We start from the raw sequence: 23,067 nt of genomic DNA on the forward strand, positions 1-23,067 counted from the left end.
TCTGTTAAAGCACGGCGCTGCAGTTGTCTTTTGCTCTAGAAGATAGGAAAGGAGATTCAATGCTTCCTTTGTAACCTTCTTTAGCTTAGGCAACACCGGACCTTCCTTTACGAAAGGAAATTAGAAAATTGGGGTTTCTTAAACCTTTTAAAACATGTTAGATTGGTGATATACACAATGTTGGGGAGGGTGACAACAAAAAGTTTCACTTTACTTTTTTATTTCAACTCCAACCATGAGAGTATATTTTTCACTTTTTCCCCCCGCATAAAACAGTAGCCCTGTCTGCAGTTGAGTGAGAGCTCCCTTTTTCCACAGGGCACAAGTGTGATATATTGTGTTGATGACCTTCCTCCAGCTCTCAGGTGTGGTTTGGTTAGCCGCTCCCTTTTAGTCATGGAAGGGATATCTGTTTATTTTTGTTGTTATTTTCCCCTGTCTTGCTACAACATAAACTCTTCTTCTTTCATCATTTGATCAAAACATATCTTTTCTTCTTTCTTCTGCAGTCATGGGATGTGTTCTTCAGGAATGCTAACGCCGGCGCCCCCCCCGGCGCCGCCTACCAGTCTCCTCTGGGTCTGTCTGCAGCTCCTCAGCTCTCCTCTCTGGTTGGAGCGCAGCCCAACGTGGAGAAGCTGGTGGAGGACCACCTGGCGGTCCAGTCCCTCATCAGGGCCTACCAGGTACGCTAACAAACACACTTGTTAGGTTCATTTGATAGCGTGTTTAGGCCATTGTAGGGCAAAATAATAATAGTTAAAGAGCTGTAGGATAAAGTGGTTAAACTCAGAGAAATATCTCAGAAACTCTCTGAGATTTACATAACACATTTACAAGAGAAATCTAACCTTTTCCCAATCAGTATGTGGTTTTCTTCTGAATTCAAGGCAATGTCTCTTCTAAGTGTGGATGCTTATGATAATATGGTTATCCTGGGCTAAAACCCCCAACATATTGTCATTGCTAAATCTGTCTGTGGTTATATGAGGTTAAGTTGAAGTGAAGCAATGATGTTCCTCATAAATGTACAAACTACTTTTGTTAGACTTTTTTCTCAGAATCACCAAGAACCAAGTTCTGCATCGTCTATTTTGATTTCTAAATGGATTTATGGACATTTATTTAATGATTTGTTGTTTTTATTTGTATTATTTTAACTATAATTTTTTTTTCCTGAGCAAAAGGGGTTTGAATACTCAACATTTAAGAGTGTTTGTTTTTATTGTCTAGGATTTAGGGTAAACTGGCCTTTATTAAAAGAGGCCTATTGAAGGGCCATACCGGTGTCGCCCTTAAATCATAATACATAAAGAAAGCAGGTTCCAACTTAGAAGCCATATGGAACTATTGATGCTGTACTTTCATTTCAAGTTTGAGCTTTTAATTCAATAAAAATGTTTTCAAAATATATTTATTTTCTAGTGATATTTGTAGGACATTAGGATTTAAAAAAACAAAAAACAATTTTTCTGTCTGATTGTTTGTTGTGATATTTAACTTTTGACCCCCCAGAACGTCATGGAGCTCAGGGGAGCAAACTGAATGCTGAAACTGTGCCTACATGCTCTGTTTGTTCTTTTTCAACATTTCCAGTGATCTTTAAATGTAATGGTTATAAAAGGGATAATGTGCAGCGACGCGGTCATTATGGGGAAAAGAACACCGACCGGCTGATCAGGAGCCCGACGCGAAGCGGAGGGATCTAGATCTGCATGCAGTTTGCTTTTCAACCAAACTGTATACAGATAAATCGACCGGACTTCTTTGTGCAGATGTGAGCGTCCTTAACAACGGTCAATAAGTCCTTGACAGCGATCTGTCTGTTCTGGATTAACAATGTGTCACGTGTTCTGAATTGACCAATCAGAATCGAGTATTCAACTAAGCCATGTAATAATAGGTGTTGAATAATCATTCATTTACATTGAACATTATGTTTACATCATACCTACATAGGTGTCATCCTTTTGCTGGAGGTAGTAATATTCTACCCACTGGCAACTTTGGTAAATCTTATTAGTAATAATAATTCATTTAATTTCAAAGCGCTTTTTCAGGTGCTCAAAGACGCTTTACAGTGGTGATAAAACGAGATAAAATAGAATAAAAAATATTAAAACAGCAACACAACATAATTCCCAAATTAAAAGCCAATCTGAAGAGGTGTGTTTTATTCATTATAAAAAATAAGAAGGTTTGGGGATAGCTCACCTTTTGCAGCAAATACAGCCAGCGAGTTCCAACAGCCAGTAAAGGTGTTTTAGACAGTACGCTGTAGGAGCAGTGGACAAGCACTTTCCCTAAAGGCAACTGGTGTCAGAAGGATATAACAGAGGGTACCAAACCTAACAATCCAAGTACCACTTCCCACTGAAAATGCCAACGGTGTAACGATGAAAGAGGAACCTCGCCTTTTCTGTCCCTCTGGCCCTTTGACTTTAAAGTCAAGATTAATGTATTTAGTCTGGTAACATATTTGTTATCTTGCTAGAAGAATCCAACTCTTCTTCATTATTGAAAGGTTTGTCTGATTATAAACTATCAGAACCAGAGTTGTCACTTGCCTCTTGACCATGTTTTGGACCCTGTAGCCAACATTCCCCTCATTCTGCTTTAATGGATGACTGAGGAGTCCTAATCTGACATCTCTTAGCTAATGCTATCTTTTTCACACCTTGTCAGATGTTTCGTCCACAACTTAATTCCTAAAATCTGTCAACATCTACAACTGTTGTATGTAATTTAAATAAAAGTTGACAATTGTTTTTGGTTTCAGGTAGTTCGGTCTTGCTATGAAATGAAATGAGAAAAAATAGAATAAAAACAAAATAATACTTGCGTTAGGAGGATTACTTCAATCAGTTCCATCTGGTCTCTGTTTAAACCACGAAAGCACAGTTATTATCCTGCTGAATTTCCATTTGTACTTGCCTTATTATGCAATCTCAATCAACTTATTGAAATGAAATAATGGTGAAACAAACAAAGACCTGTGAAGACCTCCAGGAACCAGGCCTCCCTGTCAGCGGTGTGTGTGTTGTGATAACCAGGTGTGTGTATGTGCAGGTGATGGGGCATCACAATGCCAGTTTGGATCCTCTGGAAATCAGCTGTGTGAATTTTGATGATGCTCCGGTGAATACCGGCTTCCAGGACGTTGGTGAGAACGCCGGCACTGAGAGAACAGACAAACTACTTCCTGCTTGTTGTGTTAATGATGCTCTTCCCATCCCCCCTCCCCCCTTCTATTTCCCTCCTTCCTCTTCTAACCCTTCTGTCTTCAAACTTTGTCCTTCTTTCCTTGTTTTTGTGTCCGATCTTGTATCAATGTTTCTATTCTGGCGCTCCTCCTTCTCTATATCTTTCCTTACTTTTACTCTTCAAATCTTCCACTCCATCCTGCTTCTCATCCTCATCTCTTGCGGGATTTTTTTTTTGCATCTTGTATGGTCGTCCTCCTCCTTTTTTCTTCACCCTCTCCTTCATTACGTTCTGTCCTGTCCACCTCCTCCTCCCACTCCTGCTGTCCTTGGGGGGCTCTGTGCTGTTGTCACTCCCTGTAGATCCGAGGGCACCATGTGGCCCAGTTGGACCCCCTCGGCATCATGGACGCCGATTTGGATTCGTGTGTCCCCAATGACATTATCACCTCCTCCGACAAGCTGGGTGAGAAGCTGAACCCTTAGAACTCAAGCACAACGTCTCTTTATCCCCCCCCCCCCTCCCCCCCTGTCGTCTCCTGGCCTGCCTCGCTGCCTTGTTTTCTCTGAAGTTTAGACGAGCTTAGAGAAACAACTTTCCCTCTAAAACTGAAATCTTATTGTACATCAGGAGAACTTCTTGAACCTTCTTGTGTACAATGATGTTTCTGAAACTTTATCCTGAACTAGACACTTCTTGAACATTCTTGTGTACGATATATGTTTCAGAGACTCTTACTGAAACCTAAAACCTTCTTCATCACTTGAGTGTTCCTGGAACGTTCTCGTTCACAACCAATGTTCCTAAAACCTATTCTAATCATGTTTTGTTAGTTTGATTATTTGCGTTATGTTTTCATAAACTATAAACAGTCTTTAGATAAAAGTTTCTGAAACTCCCTTGTATACAACAAATGTCTCAACATTTCAAACCAAAAACTGTTGTTGTCTTTGTCTTCATTGGGATCCCCATTAGCATTGGATAGTCCGTTCATTAAAATGTATACATTACATTTTTCTGAAACGTTCTTGTTTTTCAACCTTACTGATGTGAAACAGTCCCCTTTAAAGGGCCTAACCTTCCCCAAAACGCCTTTTTAAACCTGGGTCACGTTGTTTGGGAGGACTGTCAGCAAAGATCTTAATTGGATTCACTTTGGCAGAAATAGATTTTGTCCTCAAGTGTTGTGGAAGTAATCCTTATGCACATGTTAAGGGACATCCACGGGGTTTTTAGAGTCAATAATAAGCCAACGTGGACAAAGCATATTTAAGCATCCAAACTCCTTTTGCTGAGGAAGCTCGGGTGGTGTGGTTCTAAGCTCCAGAGCAGACCTTAAGTGGAGACATGCAGAGTTGTGAGATGCAGTTTGACATCCTTTGGGCTCTAAGGATTTATCTGCGGTTGAGCTGTTGACTTTGTGCAGCATCATTGAGCTGATGGCCTGCTGCTGCTAGTTGAGACATGGTTTTAGCATTTTGCTTTTCATGGTTTGGCTTCTGCTTTGACGTGACTTAGGTCTCAGCTGTTATAGCTTGCCTGATTCCTGCAGCTTGTTTTGTTGGCAGGTCGCTGTACTGGGTTCATACAATGTACATTTACTGTCATCAGTTATATATTTAATAAAAGCTAACTACTAACTAACAGCAGGGTAAGATTACAATCACAAGCCGATAATAATCTTCTTGCGTGGCGACTTCCTATACTTAACCTATAGATGATCTACATCACGTCCCATGACTTCACGTCACCACCACTAAGTTAAATGCGCCTCATTTTTGGGGCGATGATGCTAATATGTAATGTTGTTAGCAACCATTGTTTTTATAACACATAGAATCTTCAGACATTCACAAGTGGCATATTTACTGAAGTATTTTATGTCCACAGACCTTTTATTAAAACACACTTAATAAAACGTCTTTAATACAAGGGAACCTTCCGGGTTTTAGGACTGATTCCTGCACCACTCTATTTAGATCATATTAGGAAAATAAATCACCAGATTCTTTGTTCTCACACTTGCCTTACGAGGCTTGCCTAGGTTTGTGTATTTACATTTTTGTGTGAAAACAGAGGACTTCAGTGTCGTGTTCAGGAATAAGCCGAGTCCCTGCTGTGACCTGAATGGCTTTCTGTTTGGGACCCCCCTGGGTGGGTCGGATGGTTGTGGTGTGGCTTCTGTATCGCAGCATGGTGTTGACCGCATCCATTGTTCTCTACCACTTCACTCTAAAACCAAACCTGTGGACTCTCTTAACGAATAAAAAGGTGGTGGAGACGCTGAGATGCCAGGGCCGGTGCTGTGCTCTGCTCTGCAGACCAGGGGTCTCCAACACGTCGATCGCAAGCTACCGGTAGCTCGCAAGCCCTCAATAAATAGCTCGCCAAGCAAATCCAAAATGTAAAAAATACTCACACAAAAAAAGGAAATGTAATTAAAAGAATCTACCCTATGCATAAACGAAACCTAAATCATAGCGAACTCTATCTACTTACTACAACTCTATATCTATCTAACACCCCTCCTCCCCCCACCCCACAATGAATACCGACCAATCACGTTCTTGCTTGATTTGCGGGACCAGCGTTGCAGTCGGGAAGAAAAGCAATGTGGAGCGGCAGCTCACCGCTTCATAAGGAGTGTGACCTTTCCTTCTGGCAGAATCTACACAACACATCAGCCCCAGCACAGTCATGCCAGCCTATACAGCACATGAGGGGCAGAGTTTTACTACATATTTATTGCACTTGACGCACACATACGCATGGCGTAATTTCCACTGGGGACAGGGGGGACATGTCCCCCCCCACTTTTCGAAATCCCGTTTGTGTCCCCCTACTTTACAAATATGTTTATTATTATTTTTAACGCAAGCCGTCATCGCCACGGAGGAGCACACAGCGAGAGAGAGAGAGAGAGAGCACACCTTTATCTATTTAATATAGTTGTATAAAGTAAGAAATCATTCCAATGTGTACTATAGGACAGTAAAAAAAAGAAATAGAACAAAGATTAAAAGGGGAGTGATTAGTAAAATATGCATAAATAGAAAGAAAGAAGCTAACTAGGTAACATAAGATAAGAATAAACCAGTTTAAATGATTTGTTATTGGTTGTGATCATATTCTAAAGATGTTTGGAGTATTGAAAAGTATACAGCTCCCTTTCATCTGAGTGTTGAGAGCTGTATCCATACATTCATTTTGTGCTCAAAGTGCACCAGATTGATGCATTTCACTTCAACATTTAAAAACAAATCTTCCCCCTAGAGCAGGGGTTAATCTTTTTTTTTTAACAAGTTTTAAAAAAATTATTATTAATAATAACGTGTGCATAGACATTTTTCAGGGGCGGACTAGCCATCTGTATAATTTCCCCGCAGCGAGGCTCCCCCTTTGACAATCCACTAGTGCAGTGTCTCTCAAACTTCTTCATACCAAGGACCACTTAACCAATAAAAACCTCCGCTGTGGATTTTCAAAACAAAATACAGTAAAACTATGGTCGCAGGCCCAAGTTTAACTCTCTGAGGCCTGCATGGTCTGCCTATTTATAAAATACATCCATTGATTGTTCTATATGCTTCTTGAAATCCAAAAAAACACATCGTTTTCTAGAACAGATTACAAATCGCCTGAAAATGGTACAAACAAGTGGCAACATGTTTGACGAAGGTGTTGCGCTGGGCTATATCATGCAATCGAAAGTGAAACTTAAAGGGGACCTATCATGCAAAATGCACTTTTGCACGTCTTTTATACATGAATATGTGTCCCCGGTGTGTCAGGGAACTCACCAAGTGTCAGAAAACACAACCCTCTCTCTTTTCCTCCATACCCAAATCTCTAAAAATGGGACTGCAACGGATCTGATGCAGACTGATACAGATTTGAAAATTCTCTGATGTCAGGAACGAGGAGCTCCGCCTATATGGCCAACTCTCCACCTATCAGGGGAATGTGGGGTTGGGCCACGGCCGGCCATTGCCGCTCGAAAGCGCTGGAGACGCTGTAGTACATATGCCAGGCCTGTAAGTGGCGCTGTAGTCTGCCACAAAAGCAGCGAAGAAGACTTCCCGCGCATGGTTGCCATGGTTGCCCTTCTGTTTATTCTCCGCTGTGGCTCTTTTTCTCCCTCCCCGAGGCAAGCGTTTGCTCCCGCTGCTTTAATTCAATGCAATCCCTCCCCGTCGAGGCAAGCACTGTAATTCTCTCCGGTTAGTCCACCAGCAGATGACAAACACCCACCTCTCCGCCTCTTCCAAGGAACGACGGGACCGTGCGGCAGAGTTTCAGTTCGATTTTTTTTCGCCGGTCAACATGTCCGTTAAAGTTTAAATCTTCCGGACAAAATTAGAAAAGTGCCGGTCAAAGGTCTTCTTTATTTATTTATTGAGCTTTAAAACAAATGAATAATGACTCTATATAATAAAACACGGAGGACGGAGATCTCTTTCTCTCCCCCTCTTCTGAGAGCCCAGCTGCTGATCTCAAAGTACGCTCCCCTCTCCTGCAGAGGGGCGTGGTTAGCTGCAGCTCACAGAATCAGCCCCCTGCAAAAACAGGGCTGGAGAACAGCAAATAGAGCGAAATGAGGCATGGCTTAAAATGCAGGATCTGTTTGGTATTTTGAAAAAAATCTATATTTATATACTTTATATAGGTATGGCCCTACAATATATTGTTCAAATATAGCATGATAGGTCCACTTTAAGCTCGCTCCATTGCGGAGATATTCCCGCGAGAGTGCGGAAAACTCCCCCCCCCTTGACAGGGGTCGCCAGTCTCTGGCACTGTTATTTTGGGGTCGCGGGCTGAAAAGTTTGGGAACCCCTGCCCTAGAGGACGTGAGGTCCACCCCCAAATAAAGCAGGTTAAAATAATGAAATTGCATACATTTTATTTTAGTAAACACTGAAAACGGGTCCCACAGACACACAGGTTAAAGGTAAGCATATAATAATGTTAAAATGTGCTAAATATATAGACTACAAAAAACAAAAAAAAGAGGAGTAAAAGTAGCTCACGACTTGTTTTATTTTTTGAAAGTAGCTCTCATCCTAAAAAAGGTTGGAGACCCCTGCTGTAGACGGTTGTGAAGGTGGTGTAAAATGGCCATAGGTTTATGAGCGGGTGTTGGTCCCTAACGGTGTCCGGGTGTTTCTCCCTTTGCTGCCCCCTGCTGGTGACCCTTCCAGACGTGGCTGTGTTCAAGGAGAGACTGAGAAGCCTAACGGTAGGAGGTACGAGAACAGACAACGCTAGTGCATCACTGCACATTGCTGTGAAGCCCGTAGATGCAGGACGGTGCATTTCATGTCTCCAGGGAGCCCAGAAAGACTTTCTGGGCTCCCTGTAGAGGTCGCTGCACTCACAAAAAGAAAAGAGAGTATTCATTTGGGTTGCTCTCTTTGCTTTCATGAAACTTGGTTCCACAGGAGTAAATGAATCTTGACTGCCAATATCAGCATCTTTGGGGACCCACTGTCAACACTGCTTAGACTAAACTGGGAAGTAAAGACCCTAAAAAAACGACACAATTCGATTCGAATTCGACTTAAATTTGTTATAATAGTTATATTTAAACACAATGGTTTCAAGAAGTGTTTGTTTAATGATAAGATAATAAATCAATGGAATCACCGATCCAACAGGTTCAAATGTGATAATGACTTGAACAAAGACACTATATCTACTTAATATGGATCAGTCACATTTTTGCCAAAAATATTTGTATCACTAAAGTCACTGCTAATACCAAAACATACAGCACAAGGGTATAAAAACACACAGATAAACGTGAAATCCAGAATATCAGTTATTTCTATTATCCAGTAAAGCTTTATTGAGATTAACACAAGTCTTTTAGGTGTGACGGACAAACACGATGAGACGTAGGGCCCAAAATGTTTTTCTAATAGTCATTTGAAAGACTTAAAACAACCAAAGAGCTGTATAAAATGCAATGATACAATTCAATATAATACATTTGAGACAAACTCCTCATGATTCTGAAACGCCCTAAAAAATCAGCAGCCAGAAGAGTCAATAAATAAAGGATGAAAAACAAACTTAATAGGTACTATAAACACAAAAATAATTTGTCGTTTCTACAAAATGTAAAAACAGTCAAAAAATAATTGAAGATACAAGACAATGCAATAAAAAAAATGTAACGCTTAAGAATAGATGCTAAGTGTTTTTACATTTAAAAAAGTATGTTCTTGTGGTTTTCACATGATCTTATGTTCTTTCCAAAAAGAAACCAGGGTCATTGCGTTACATATATATATTTGACCAAAGCCTCCTTTAACAAATAAAAAAGAGATCACCGTGTGTTGGTGACAGCTAATACTTGCAGGCTCACTGTTCTTTACTCCTGTGGAGGATTGTATGTTTTCTTGGTGATATCAGACAGTGAAGTAGAGCGTAAAATCCCTTGAATGCCTCGATAAACAGGAAACATTCAGAGGAAATTCATAAACACATACATGTTGTTCTACAGCTAAATGTACAAATTGCTCCAGTACAAGTTGTCAGTGACCTCTGAATGTCTCCTGTATGTTTGGGCTGTTGTTAGCTTTGTCACCTTGTAGCTGCTGCTAGCTCCCGCTCTGTCCAGTACCGTAGAACAGACTGTAGAGGTTTCTGTGTTGAGTTGTCGAGTTAACGTAAAAATCACATACAGAGAAGAGAGAATGGCACTTTTCTGGGCCTTTTGGACAAATACCTTTTCTACCACTCTTAACATTGTTTTAATGCAAATGTTTTCTTTTCGGTTCCAGTTTTGTTTCTTTTGATGCTTAAGTTTACTGTCTTTGATCTAACTCCATGCTCGGCTTGAATCAGGTCTTCTAGAGCTGTAGGCAAAAACATAGGTCATAATATCCTTTCAAGTATATGAATATTCATTTAACAAAAACATCTATTATCTTTTTCTCTACTCGCTATTACAAGATTGAAATATTTTAACTTTCATCTCTGTCAGAATGACTCGGCTTTAAACCAAATCAAGACCTTTCTAAAATCCTCAAATATATAATCAATGGGCACCTCTTTATACTGAACTATTGTTTTACCTTTGTCAATCATGTAGAACTTTTCCAAAGACAAAGTTTCGATTGATTTACAGAAAAATCTCTTAAATAAAAGACATCCAACACAGTCAAACAAGAATAAAAAAATCAAACCATCCACAAGATATAAAGTTATGAAATTAATAGTAAGCCAAAAAATGGTTCTAACATCAGTGTGTTTTTAATGAAAAAGATATTGGCAGCCACCAACACAACTGTAGTTCTTCTAACGTAGTATTTGTCACACTCAAAATAATGATTAGTATTTCAAAATATTGACTGATTCTCTTATAATCATGACTTTGCATGCCAGAATAATATTCAAAAGCATTTCCAAATAATGACTCAGTCAGTATCTCAAAAATAATGAGTTATCTCGTAAGAATGACTTGGTATTGTATAATAATAAAACATTATCTAAAAGGTAAAATAAATAAATAAGGAAACTTAATGTTTTTTAGTAACTAAATCAATATTTTTAAGATACATTTTAAATACAAGGCTAAATCCTTTTTTTTTTTATTGGCAGAAATGGGCTTCTATACCTCACTGCTTTTATCTCACCTGCTGGTTTCTAGCTGGCTGCCTCCAGATAACTGAGTTATCAGTTCAAAGTCAGCTTTATTGTCAAGAATTCTACATGTTGTACATCCAGAAATCTCGAAATATCGTTTCCCGCAGTCCTACAGTGTGACATATATACATCAAACAAAAAACAAAAAGGGCCTAGATAAACATGGTATACATTAAACAAAACAAAGGGCCTAGATAACCGGGGTATACAGTTTAAAATGTTAATAATATAATTTAAGTGTTCAGTTAGTTTGCTCCTGCAGAAGGTCTGATTGTCTTCTATACATCCTGCTTGATGGTTGGAGATAACCGCTCTGGACTGCACTCATTTCCAGCTCATGAAATTATTAAATTAGCATAAATTCAAATGGTTGTACTGAGCCCTGCAGCTGTGAATCTGTTATCCTGAGAAACGTCAGTAAACTGAGTGTTGTTGTGTTCCAGAGTCAGACTACTGCTCACAGTTTAGTGTCGGCTCACTTTGTGTCTGTTTGTGAAAATGCCTTTTAAGAAAAGAAGCGTGTCGTCCTGCTTTGGATTTCCTCTTCTCCCCTCCACGACGGCATATTGGGGCCAATTTAGGTAACAACAAATACAACTGAATAAAGAGAGCGGGGGGGGAATGTCTAAAAACCCTGGATATTCTCTGATATTAAGTGGTACATTTATGGGGATAAACCAAAAAAATAATCGGAATTTTGATTTTGTAAAATGTCTTTAATCTCAGAGAATATCAATGTCACGTTATTTACAAATATAATAATAATGCATTACATTTGTATTAGAACACTTTTCCCGGTGCTCAAAGCGCTTTACAATGACACATAACAGTCATTACTGTGGACAATACCCACAGGAGCAAATTAGGGTGAAGTGTCTTGCCCAAGGACACAACGGCCTGACGCAGTGGCGGCCAAGTCGGGTTTCGAACTGGTGTTCACCAATGCCTCTTGATCTGATGATCAACGCTCTAGCCCACTGTGCCAAAACCGCCCCCAAAATAATATGAAATATGATTTCGGTACATGCATATTTTCTCCCCCTCTCAGGTTACATTTGTATTTTACCTATGATGGCCCTAATAGGCAGTTGTGAAGAGGTTGTAGGGGGGAGAGGTGAGGATAGTGAATGCAAGCCTGAGCTGGATCCATCTGCCTGCTGTCTTTGAGACGGAGCTTTCTGATTGGCCAGCTTGGCTGTTAGCCCCGTTGTTGGTTTGTGACTTGTGGTGTTTCTGAGGAGTTTCATACAAGGGCTGCACGACCTGCCTCGTGTCATTTGCAATAGCCACATTTGAGGACGTGCGATGTCAGCAAATAAACCCAACCTTTACAGCACCTTAAGGTGGTCCCGTCGTTGGATTTAAGGATCATTTACAGTGCACAGGGGTTTAACCTGGGTCCAAGACTCTATCTTCCCCAACACAAACACAAAAAACACTTCTTCTACTTCCTCTCTCCTTCTTTTCTTCTCTCCTTCATAACACATCCTCCACTAATAATCCCATAATCAGTTTCAAGTTAAGAAATAACCAATTAAATACCCATAACCCCCCCAACATGTTCATGTTCATCGCCGCTGTCATGAACACATTGCTGCTCTGTTTGGAACTTCTTTTACTTTCTGTTATAAAGAGAGGCATTGTCTCTCCCCTTCTGCAGTCCTTCTTTATTTCAAAGGAATGGTGGTCCACATCCTGTTAGAATTGTGTTAAGATGTTTATACATTTCAAAGTTAATTCTACATTTTTTTTAAAAGCCTGTTTGTAGTAAAAAGTATAAAAGTGTGAAATACACACACTACACCTGCTTAAGATGAGTTAGTTACGTCATAACCTCCTCTTTTGCTGAAGCTGTGTGTTTTGTTTGGGATGCACTTACAAGACCAGACTTGGCCAGAGTTGTAGGGAAGTTCCCCTCTTTGAATACTTGTTCTCCTGTTTTGAAAGTCAAACATGCTAAGGTTATAGCCATGCTAGTGTTAGTGGCTTATAGAACAGGATTGAAAATACTTTTGACACGCAATAGACACAAAAGACAGGGACAAACCATTCACTTTCAATTTGACAATGATATGTGTTATTCATAGCACAGTTAAAAAGGATCAAAGAAATGATTTGCCTCTTGCCATTAACTACCATATCAAATGTTAAAGTTTATAAAAACTCTGTTGCATCATAAGAATAACTTTCTTATTTTTTTTTGTCTTACCCCCAGGAGTTTCAAAACCTATCCACACACCAATGTTCATTGTGTCAAAGGAATGTAGACATATTCAAGGGGTTGAATATTATATACTGATGCTGCTTATTTTTTAACTCCAGTTTAACCTCCTTTGAGCTGACATTTTATTGTAGTCATGTCGATGTTTATCTATCGATACTCTGCTTTTGTTCTTAATAATCTGTGCAACAGAGTTTAATCAAACTACACAGTTTACTATTTTTCTAGTGTTCTATATTTTTCTTCTCAAGAAATCTCATTTCCGGACTCAAAACAACAACATGTTTGTCCCTCTCAACATTTCCTGCCTGCGGCTCTTAGCTCCATGCCAAATGGTTCCTACTAAAGAAAACGATCTTTACACAATCTTTCAGTTCCTTTTATTTATAAGTGTGATTGATTTCCTAAAACAGCTGGGCACTGTTTTGTCTATCGGAAAAAAAGAAAGAGGGAATAGTTCATATCTTGGGGAATATTTTCACTGGTTGATTCATCCGCATTAACGCAGCGTCCACACGGCGGCGTGCGTTGAAGCTTGCCGGTGGGCGTGTCTGAAACTCGACCAACAACCAATCACATGAATCTCCTGCCCCGGACACACAAGCACGCGGTTTGATTGGCTAGAGCTTGTACTGGCATATGATTTGATTGGCTGACGCTTCTGTCGAAGCTTCAAAAGTTGAACATTGCTCAACTTTTGAAGCGAGCAAAGCGAAGCGACGGAACCACAATGCAGTTCGGCAAAGTGTGACGTCACCCCATTCAAAGTGAATGGGCAGAAGCGTTGAAGCTTCAACGCACGCCGCCGTGTGGACGGGCCGTAAATCTAAACAAAAAGTCCGATTTGAGTCTGAATATAAAGATGAAGCATAAAGCAGGCTAATCCTGAGCTCCTTCAGGTCTGGTCTGATGTTTGATTAGCTTTAATGAATGATACTAACTATGTCTCTCCTTACTTTCTCATTCATTTGTATTGATCCCCACAATCCTCACCCTTCTTGTTGTCAAACTGCCTCCATCACTACTCTCCACTCTGTCCTCTTCTTTCCTCTCCTGTCTGCATGTTTGGGATAATGTCTCAATGTTGCTGCATATTCTCCATATTGTGTTTTCTAATGCACATTTCTTCACTTACTCATAAATTGCATGTTTCCATTCGTCCACGGCCTTGTTTGTGTGGTCTGTCCATCTCTTTGGTGTCCCTCCCTTCTGCCCTGTCCTGCAACCTTTTCTCACCTCCTTCCCTCTTTTTGTACCTTCCCTCCCTCTACCCCCCTTCCGTCCTTTTGGTGCATCATGGGACATATAGGTTTCTATGGTCTGGATGAGTCCGACCTGGAAAAGGTGTTCCGGCTGCCCACCACCACCTTCATCGGAGGCTCGGAGACCGCCCTGCCGCTGAAGGAGATCATCCGCCGACTGGAGGTAAACTCAGACGCAGCTCCCTGTAAAGCAGGGCTGTCAAACTGCTTTTAGTTCAGGGGCCACATGCAGCCCAATTGAATCTCATTTGGGCCGGAGCAGTAAAATCACAGCATAATAACCTATAAATAACTCCAAATTGTCCCCTTTGTTTTAGTGCAAAAGTACTTTCTAAAGATGTTGACATTTAATGAACTATGAACAACCTGACATTTTTTCAGGAACAAATATTATGCCTCAGTTTATCATTTCCACATGTGCATTACAAAGCACAACACATTTAATCACAAGTATCCAGAAATGAACAATATAGTATTTTACTTTACGATCAGAACAACTTGTCAAGAAGAAATTATTTTACATTCATTTCCACATCTGTGTAGTAATCCTGAAAACCACCATACAAACTACAGTGGGAACTATTAAGGAAGAAGGTTAAGTCACCCCATGTCTTATAAATGTATTACATGTATACATACACAATACATCAAAGTTTATAAAATTGCAGTAAATGTCTCCTCTGTCATTTTAACACTGTGCAAAGTCATCCGTATGTTTGACATCCCTGATCCAGACCAAAGATATTCCAACGTGAGTGTGAAAGTTGGCTGTACAGGTGAAACTCCTCTCCTCTCTCTGTCAGATGGCGTACTGTCAGCACATTGGGGTGGAGTTCATGTTCATCAACGACCTGGAGCAATGTCAGTGGATCAGACAGAAGTTTGAGGTTCCGGGAGTGATGCAGTTCGATCTGGAGGAGAAGAGGACGCTGCTGGCCCGCATGGTCCGCTCCACCAGGTAATCATCGCAACATCCCTATATATATGAAGTTGAAGTTTAGCCTCAGTTGCAGCACCGTGGCTGCTGGTGTGGCAGCCCAGGTCGATGAGGGAGGGGTACATGTTGTCAGATTGAGGAAACAATTCACCACGAGAGTTTTCTTGACTAATAGAATGAATTCTTGGAGCTTAGACTTTCGACTTTCAATGTTAAGGACCACCCTACTGAGGCTAAACTTCAAGGTTGATGAGGGAGGGGTAAATGTTGTTGGAATTTGAATAAAATTCACCAGGAGAGTTTTCTTGACGATCATAACGAATTCCGGTGGTTGGAGCTTAAAATAAATGAATTTTAAAATGTACATGGCACTAAGGACCACCCTGTGTGTGTATATATATATATATATATATATATATTGTTGCTCTTCTGTTATTTGTGAAATAACTAAATCGATATCACCCAACAGTGGGTGTTGGAATTTAGCTTTTTTTCCCTCTCCTCCTCTCTCACACACGTGTAGATCAAGCAAAACACAGAATACTACCAGCAAATATACAAAATCAACTTGTTTTAAACTCAGGGGATGAGCAACAAACAAGTGAATGTAACTTTAAGCATCAGTTTTCACTTTAAAGCAGTGTATCTCTGTAGTTGCTGTTAAACGGTGGAATTCTTTACCAAATGACTTTAAGGGCTGTATGAACATCTTTAGGTTTAAGAAAATGTCTAAAGAAAGAATAATAAGACGGCATGAAGATGTCAGCATTGTCAGGTAACCTGTTTCGCTGATTTTTCATTGTGATCTTGATTTCATGTTACTGTAAGTATGTGTAAGCAGCTGTAATTGACAGACCATCGATTTTCGAACAAGGGGCAGTTAAAATAAGACTTTCTTCTCCCTGCTCCTTTCCATCATGGGCTACAAAAAAAACTCCTTAACCCTCCTGTTGTCTTCGGGTCAAATCTGACCGATTTACTACTTTCATCAATCGTAACTTTTTTGTTTTACATTTGACTGCATTAAGGCTTTATGATATCCTTCACAGTAGACATTTGAACATATAACATTGCTGATCACCACTTTCATAGAATTTTGCATGATTTAGTCAACTTTGAAACACCCATGGTGTTCCCGCCATAAAGAAAAGGAATTAGTAACCATCCGGATCAGATCACACACACACACACACACACACACACACACACACACACACACACACACACACTCTAGATGTGTGTGTGTCCCCCTTATGTGCCCAATGCCCCCATGGGAATCACACCTGGCACACACACACACACACACACACACACACAAACACACACAGAACAATTTGACACATGTCCCGCTCTTATGTGCCCCTCCCCCACATGGATCACACCTGGCACACGCAATACATGTTCAGTGTCTATTCTTTGTATATTTACTGTAGTTGTTCATGTATACCAGTAGTCTGATACAACATGTGCAGTTTGAAAGGGTGTTAAATGACATTTGTTGATGATTAATGTTTTTTGTGTTAATGTAATAGCAGTTAAAACAGGACCGGTCCAATTTGACGCGACCACCAAAGTAAGGGGGGGAAAACGAAGACAATAGGAGGGTTAAAGTGTACATATTTTGTTTTATAATTATTGCCATGAGTGGAATAAACCAATAATACAAAATATGTGTCAGACGTCAGGCGTTTGTTATATATCTGGAGGGAAGCAGTAAACGACGAAAGAGCACAGAGTGAAGGGGTCGGAACCAAAATGTCCAAGAAAAGAAAAGTTTACACACATAGAAGACAATTTAATGAGAGGAGGGGCAAGCAAATACATGCATGTGCCAAATGGAGGCCAGTCGGTAAGTCTTCTTTGCTACAAGGCAGTGGCATTACCCCAGGATTACAATGTACAGCCATACTTTATCCAAACACCACAGCGCATTGCGAGATTAACATGAATTGATGTCAAAAACTTTCAGATTATGAAACTCTAGCACCATATTCAGATGATACATACATTTTTGAAGCTTGTTAAGGCAGGATGAACTTTTCACAATCACCTCCCACTCTTCTAAATTCAGATGAGTTTACTGGAGTGGTGACGCTGTCAGGATCATATAACTTGGCTCTTTATAACCCATATTACTGAGCCCTTCCATCAACCGTCATGTCATCTAGTGTTTGATGAGGATGAAGTGTATCCGTGCAGGTCTCTGAGAGGAGTCTGCCGGGTTAAAGGGATGACAAATGTTCTGTACTAACCTACGATTGACTGTGAGATTTAGTTTCTGAAAAGTGTGTGTTTGTGCAGGTTTGAGGAGTTCCTGCAGAAGAAATGGTCTGCAGAGAAACGTTTTGGTCTGGAGGGCTGTGAGTCTCTGATCCCGGCTCTGAAAACCATCATCGATAAATCCTCTGAGAGCGGGGTGGAGAATGTCGTCATGGGAATGCCTCACAGGTATCACACACTCATTCATGTATCAATACTGTACACGCACACAAATGAGTAGGAAATCTCTAAGATTTAAACGGTACTACTCCCCTTATCGATACTGCTTATCGGTCCGGTACTTTAACAGTATTTTTATCGGTTCTTTTGTTGTTTTATAAGGGAGAATTAAACTAATTGGAAACAGAATTAACATTGCTTTATGTAAAATAAATAACATGTATGTTTGTAACAAATCATAATAGACTAATATGATAATGGAAATGCAAAAACAATAAAATAAAGAATTATTTAGTGCAAAAGCAAAAATTGGTTAACGTTTTTTTTCTTTTAAATGAACCCATGTTTGTGTTGGCTGCCAGCATACAGAACATACCTGCAGTGGTAACGTTACTCGTAATTGGGGCAACAGATCTACGACTCCTGGTTTCTGCGCACTTATGGCAAACGAGCATAGTCTACATCAATCCTTGTAGAGTGTAGCTATACGTTTGAAGGCTCCATTTTCTCCGCAATCGTCACTTTCAGATATCTGTGTAGAGAGAGAGAGAGAATATCTGACTAATTTTGTAAGGATATTGCAAATTAGAAAACGGAGTTGGTTAGTTAAAATGTGCAAGATAATGTTAATGTAGCAATAATAAATATGAAATCTATTTTATATATATTTTTAAATAAGTTCTCCAGTACCTTTAACAAAAGCGACAACGTCAGAGCTTATCGATACCACAGTCTTTATAAATGTCGCCCCGGGGCCTGTTTAATACCGGGTTTCCACTCACGTAGCTTTGTTGGTACACTCACCACTTATCCTCTTTCAGGGGCCGTCTGAATGTCTTGGCCAACGTGATCCGTAAGGAGCTGGAACAGATCTTCTGTCAGTTTGACTCCAAACTGGAAGCTGCTGATGAGGTAATGTCTCTGCTTTAGTGCCATTCTTTTTACTGCTGTCTGTTGCCTAAACAAAGCATAACATTTTCAAAAAAGAATATCTTCACATTTAATTCTGTATAGTACTTTTTTCACGTTATTTTGTCTTGCGTACATTTAGAGCCGCAAATCTTGGCTATATCTTGACATTGTGAAGTGACCTTTGCTGTGGTTTCTCCTCCTCAGGGCTCTGGAGATGTGAAGTACCATCTGGGAATGTACCATCGGCGTATCAACCGTGTGACGGACAGGAACATCACCTTGTCTCTGATGGCCAACCCGTCTCATCTAGAGGCAGTGGATCCCGTGGTGCAGGGAAAGGTCAAAGCTGAGCAGTTCTACTGCGGAGACAACGACGGCAAGCGGGTGAGGCTGAGAAACAGTAAAAACAAAACTACATTTAAAAGAGACATTGCTTCTAAACTAGCTTTGAGGAATCACCTTATGTTTCCTCTGCTCTAGGGCATTTCCACAAGGATCTGTTATCCTTTAAGTTACATTACTTAGGGTATAATTTGTTATAAGTTATATTTCACTAGGATTACACATTATTAGCTTTAATACAAACATTTCTATCACAGTTACTTCTGGTGAGAGCGTAAGGGCTATCACTTTGGATAGTCTTGCCAGCTTTATCAACCTTTTCTTGCCAAAGACACTGTTTTTAAGCTTTTAAACTGACTGTTATTAAGTTATAACACTTTTTCAGGAGCGAAACTAACCATTCGGATTACCAATATGTGATAAGATTATCCGAATCACCCATGTTTGGAAGTTTGCGTTGATGTTTGGAGCTGGGAGGAGCTGCTGGCTGTATGAGATCAGCCGGTCAGCTTGAATAGAGTACACAATGTTTCATGGTTACTTTCACTGCCTGAGCCGGAGACACAGGTCCGCACTGCAAATCTAACCATAAGATATTTCATAATATTTCGAATACAAATTATAAGAGCAACCAATTTGGCGGTAGCCAACTAGATGGATAGATGCTTGTTAGATGGGTAGCTAAGGTAAGCTAGCTAACTAGTTAGGTAGATGGCGAATGTTAGCTAGATGCTTTGTTGAATTTTGACCAAACTGTAACAGTGACTCGTTACAGACATTATGATATGATAGTTATTATTTGTGGGTAGTGTCCAAATGCTTGTGTGTGGACCAGAAATAATGGTCAATGCTAATGCTAATAACAATTCTAATCAAGATAAAGATAAACCCAAAGCAATGCACTGAAAAAACCCACAGCTTCATTGAATTTGTTCTTCTCCAGGTGATGTCCATCCTGATCCACGGAGACGCAGCTTTCGCCGGTCAGGGTGTCGTCTACGAAACCTTCCACCTGTCTCACCTGCCGTCCTACACCACGCACGGCACCGTGCACGTTGTCGTCAACAACCAGGTAACATACCTGAACAGACGTACTTCTGAAGTTCATCACTTCTTCTCTGCACTGTTTTTTACCAGAGGTAGAAAAATGACTTGGATCTTGTACTTTAGTAAAAGTAGAGCACCAGAGTGTAGGAATACTCTGTTACAATGCAGGACAAGTCAAAGTCCTGCATGTTAAAGTCAAAAAGTATTAGCACCAAAATATACTTGAAGTACAACAAATTAAAGTACTCATTATTCAGAAAGACATGTAATATAATGTATATGTTTTGATTATAATTATTGATGTATTAATGTGTTATCAAAGCTTTTTTTCCCTTTGTATACTGCAGGGTAGCTTGTAATTTTACTCCAGGTGTAGCAACACATTTAAAGTCTCTCAAAATTGTACTTAATTCTCTCAATAATTGAGTAATTCTACTTAGCTACTTTTCACCTCTGTTTTTTTACCTACAACTGAACAGATACAAGAAAGAAAAAAAGTTTGGTTCGCTACTGGTAATCCGCAACATATAATTGAGAAGTCAAACCTGAGAGGATGTTTACAGAAAACACATTTTTATTTCTTATATAATTAACAATCAATCAAACTATGCGAGTTCGGAGGACTCTAGGAAGCAAACAGGCAGATGGATGACTGAGCTCTAACCCTGTGTCTCCAGATCGGCTTCACTACAGATCCTCGTGTGGCTCGCTCCTCTCCGTATCCAACCGACGTGGCTCGAGTCGTCAACGCTCCCATCTTCCACGTCAACGCCGACGACCCGGAGGCCGTCATCTACGTCTGTAAGGTGGCCGCCGAGTGGAGGGCCACGTTCCACAAAGACGTGGTGGTCGACCTGGTCAGTGTCATCGTTCTTAGGTAAAAACTCCAAATTGTTGTGAGATTGTGAGACACTTACAAGTGTGTGTGCAGGTTTGTTACCGTCGGATGGGTCACAACGAGATGGACGAGCCGATGTTCACACAGCCGCTGATGTACAAACAGATCAAGAAGCAGAAGCCGGTTCTGCAGAAGTATGCAGAGAAACTGATCGCAGAGGGAGTTGTCAGCCGGCAGGAGTACGAGGTAACAAGACACTTCTTCTTCTTCGAGTTTTTCCGTGTCCACATAGCTCTATTTTCTGGCAGAAAGTTATTCTCCAATTTCAACAGTGACCGACACTTTTGTGAAATCTTGAAATATTCTCAAACCAAAACGTTCAAAGAAATTGCAGTGAAATCAGAAACAGAAGACGCTGGGAAATAAGAAAGAGCAGCAACACATTACTTCATGACCATGATAAGTTATTGTTACTGTTAGAAAATAGCACAGCAGAGTTTTGGGCTGACGAAGGAACACGTTGGTATTTTTTGTTATTTTGAATATAGCATATTGAAATGATTAATGATTTAAAAGTAGCCGTAACGCAGCCGTAACGCGGCGCAGACGGACCCGGTGGAATCTAGGGGTTAGTAACTTGTTGATGTGAAATGTGTTGCTCTCTTTACATCTCCACTAGCTGGGTCGTCACATTATTTTTGTAAGCATCATTAAACATAGCAATGTCCGTCCCTTGTCCTGTTGCTACTGCTGTGTGTGTGGATGTCTGGCAACTGATTTTGGCACTAAACACACTCCTCTCTTCTTTCACTCGGTCTCTGTTTGCAGGAGGAGATTGCCAAATATGACAAGATCTGCGAGGAGGCATACAATCGCTCCAAAGATGAGAAGATCCTCCACATCAAGCACTGGCTGGACTCCCCCTGGCCTGGTAAGGGGGAGAGGGGACGGGGGAGACCATGCATTTGTGTCTCTATCTGTAACATTTTTTTGTCCTTAATTTGTACGGGGTTGTAAAATCATAATCTGTTATTACCTCATTTTTAACAAAGTGTCATAGTAATATATAGAACAAGCTTATCAGGGCAGCGATGAAAAGGCACTGTGCGGTCACTTTTAAGCAGATGAAGAAAGAATGTTCTGCATTGACAACAGAGGCCAGTAAAAAACGCCTTGACAGGCAGACTAGAAAAATGCAATCTTAAATTTGTTTTTGTGTCTTTTGTTCAGACATATGACTTTTTAGGGCCTTAATCTGTCAAATTGATCGATAGCCTTCAGATTTTTCCCTTTTTATTATTAAAAAAAACCTGAAATGTATGTTCACACAGATCAGAGTGTGATTATAGAAGATTTAGAAACATGTGTTTACAGTAGACCTCAGTTACATTAGGATTTTTATAATTTTTCCTGTCAGGATCTGAAGCCTTCACCTTTATTTTTAGGGCTGTACACAAAATATACTTATTTAAATTACTTGTACTTACTTAATCAACTTTCTATTAAGATTTCAAAAAGCCTTCCAATGTCTTTCATGACGTAATCATACACATTACAGATGTATTTTTAATCATAACTAAATTATTTTTATTCTATTCATATTCTCATTTCATTAGATATAAACATGTTGTGAAGTAACATATATATTTTTTCAATAGTGGCAAAAATACTGGAAATGATACAAATGCTGCAAAGCATTTAAATGTTGATTCAGAATCCTTTTTCCAACCTTCTAAATGAAGCCCAGGTGAGTTTCTGGTCTGGTTTTGAGGGTCTCTGTCAGGTAGTTGACATGTTGAACTCTTGTCTTCAGGTTTTTTCACTCTGGATGGACAGCCCAAGGCCATGAGCTGCCCCTCCACCGGCCTGACTGAAGAGATGCTGAACCACATCGGGAGCGTGGGCTCGTCCGTCCCTGTGGAGGACTTCACCATCCACGGAGGTCCGACGCCTTTTAATGCATTTTACTGGCAAATGATTTGCAACGTTAACTAACAGTTACAAACAAATCATCCTTGCAGTAAATACTCTCTATTTCCAGTTGTGCCTTTTTGTAGTATGATATGTTATAGATATATATATATAAGTGCACTGACCTCCCCACCTTTAAGACACTGACATAAACGCACCTTTTCAGTCTGGCTTTTAATGTGTGATTAATGTTATTTAAGTAGCTATTTTTAATTCAACTTTGTATTTGTTTATACCACTG

At 40.1% G+C, this 23,067-nt stretch overlaps 1 protein-coding gene across 2 annotated transcripts in view; it reads left to right on the forward strand.

Annotated features, from left to right (window-relative positions):
• ogdha (oxoglutarate (alpha-ketoglutarate) dehydrogenase a (lipoamide)) overlaps positions 1–23,067 on the forward strand; it is a 43,374-nt gene that overhangs the window by 8,574 nt on the left and 11,733 nt on the right. Inside the window, exons 3-14 of one of the 2 annotated variants that reach the window (XR_004554995.1) lie at positions 510–686; positions 3,567–3,669; positions 14,388–14,503; positions 15,144–15,298; positions 17,579–17,725; positions 18,538–18,628; positions 18,833–19,012; positions 19,914–20,042; positions 20,695–20,874; positions 20,949–21,101; positions 21,684–21,788; positions 22,670–22,797. Coding sequence is in view for 1 of the 2 variants with exons in the window: in XM_034118741.1 (XP_033974632.1) it covers positions 510–686; positions 3,567–3,669; positions 14,388–14,503; positions 15,144–15,298; positions 17,579–17,725; positions 18,538–18,628; positions 18,833–19,012; positions 19,914–20,042; positions 20,695–20,874; positions 20,949–21,101; positions 21,684–21,786; positions 22,669–22,797 (1,663 nt within the window). In the remaining variant the exon portion in view is untranslated. Of the gene's footprint in view, positions 1–509; positions 687–3,566; positions 3,670–14,387; positions 14,504–15,143; positions 15,299–17,578; positions 17,726–18,537; positions 18,629–18,832; positions 19,013–19,913; positions 20,043–20,694; positions 20,875–20,948; positions 21,102–21,683; positions 21,789–22,668; positions 22,798–23,067 lie in introns of both variants that reach the window. The other variant, XM_034118741.1, reaches the window with a different exon arrangement.

Source organism: Trematomus bernacchii, unplaced genomic scaffold (genome assembly GCF_902827165.1).
Source record: "Trematomus bernacchii unplaced genomic scaffold, fTreBer1.1, whole genome shotgun sequence".
In the NCBI taxonomy this organism is placed as follows: Eukaryota; Metazoa; Chordata; class Actinopteri; order Perciformes; family Nototheniidae; genus Trematomus; species Trematomus bernacchii.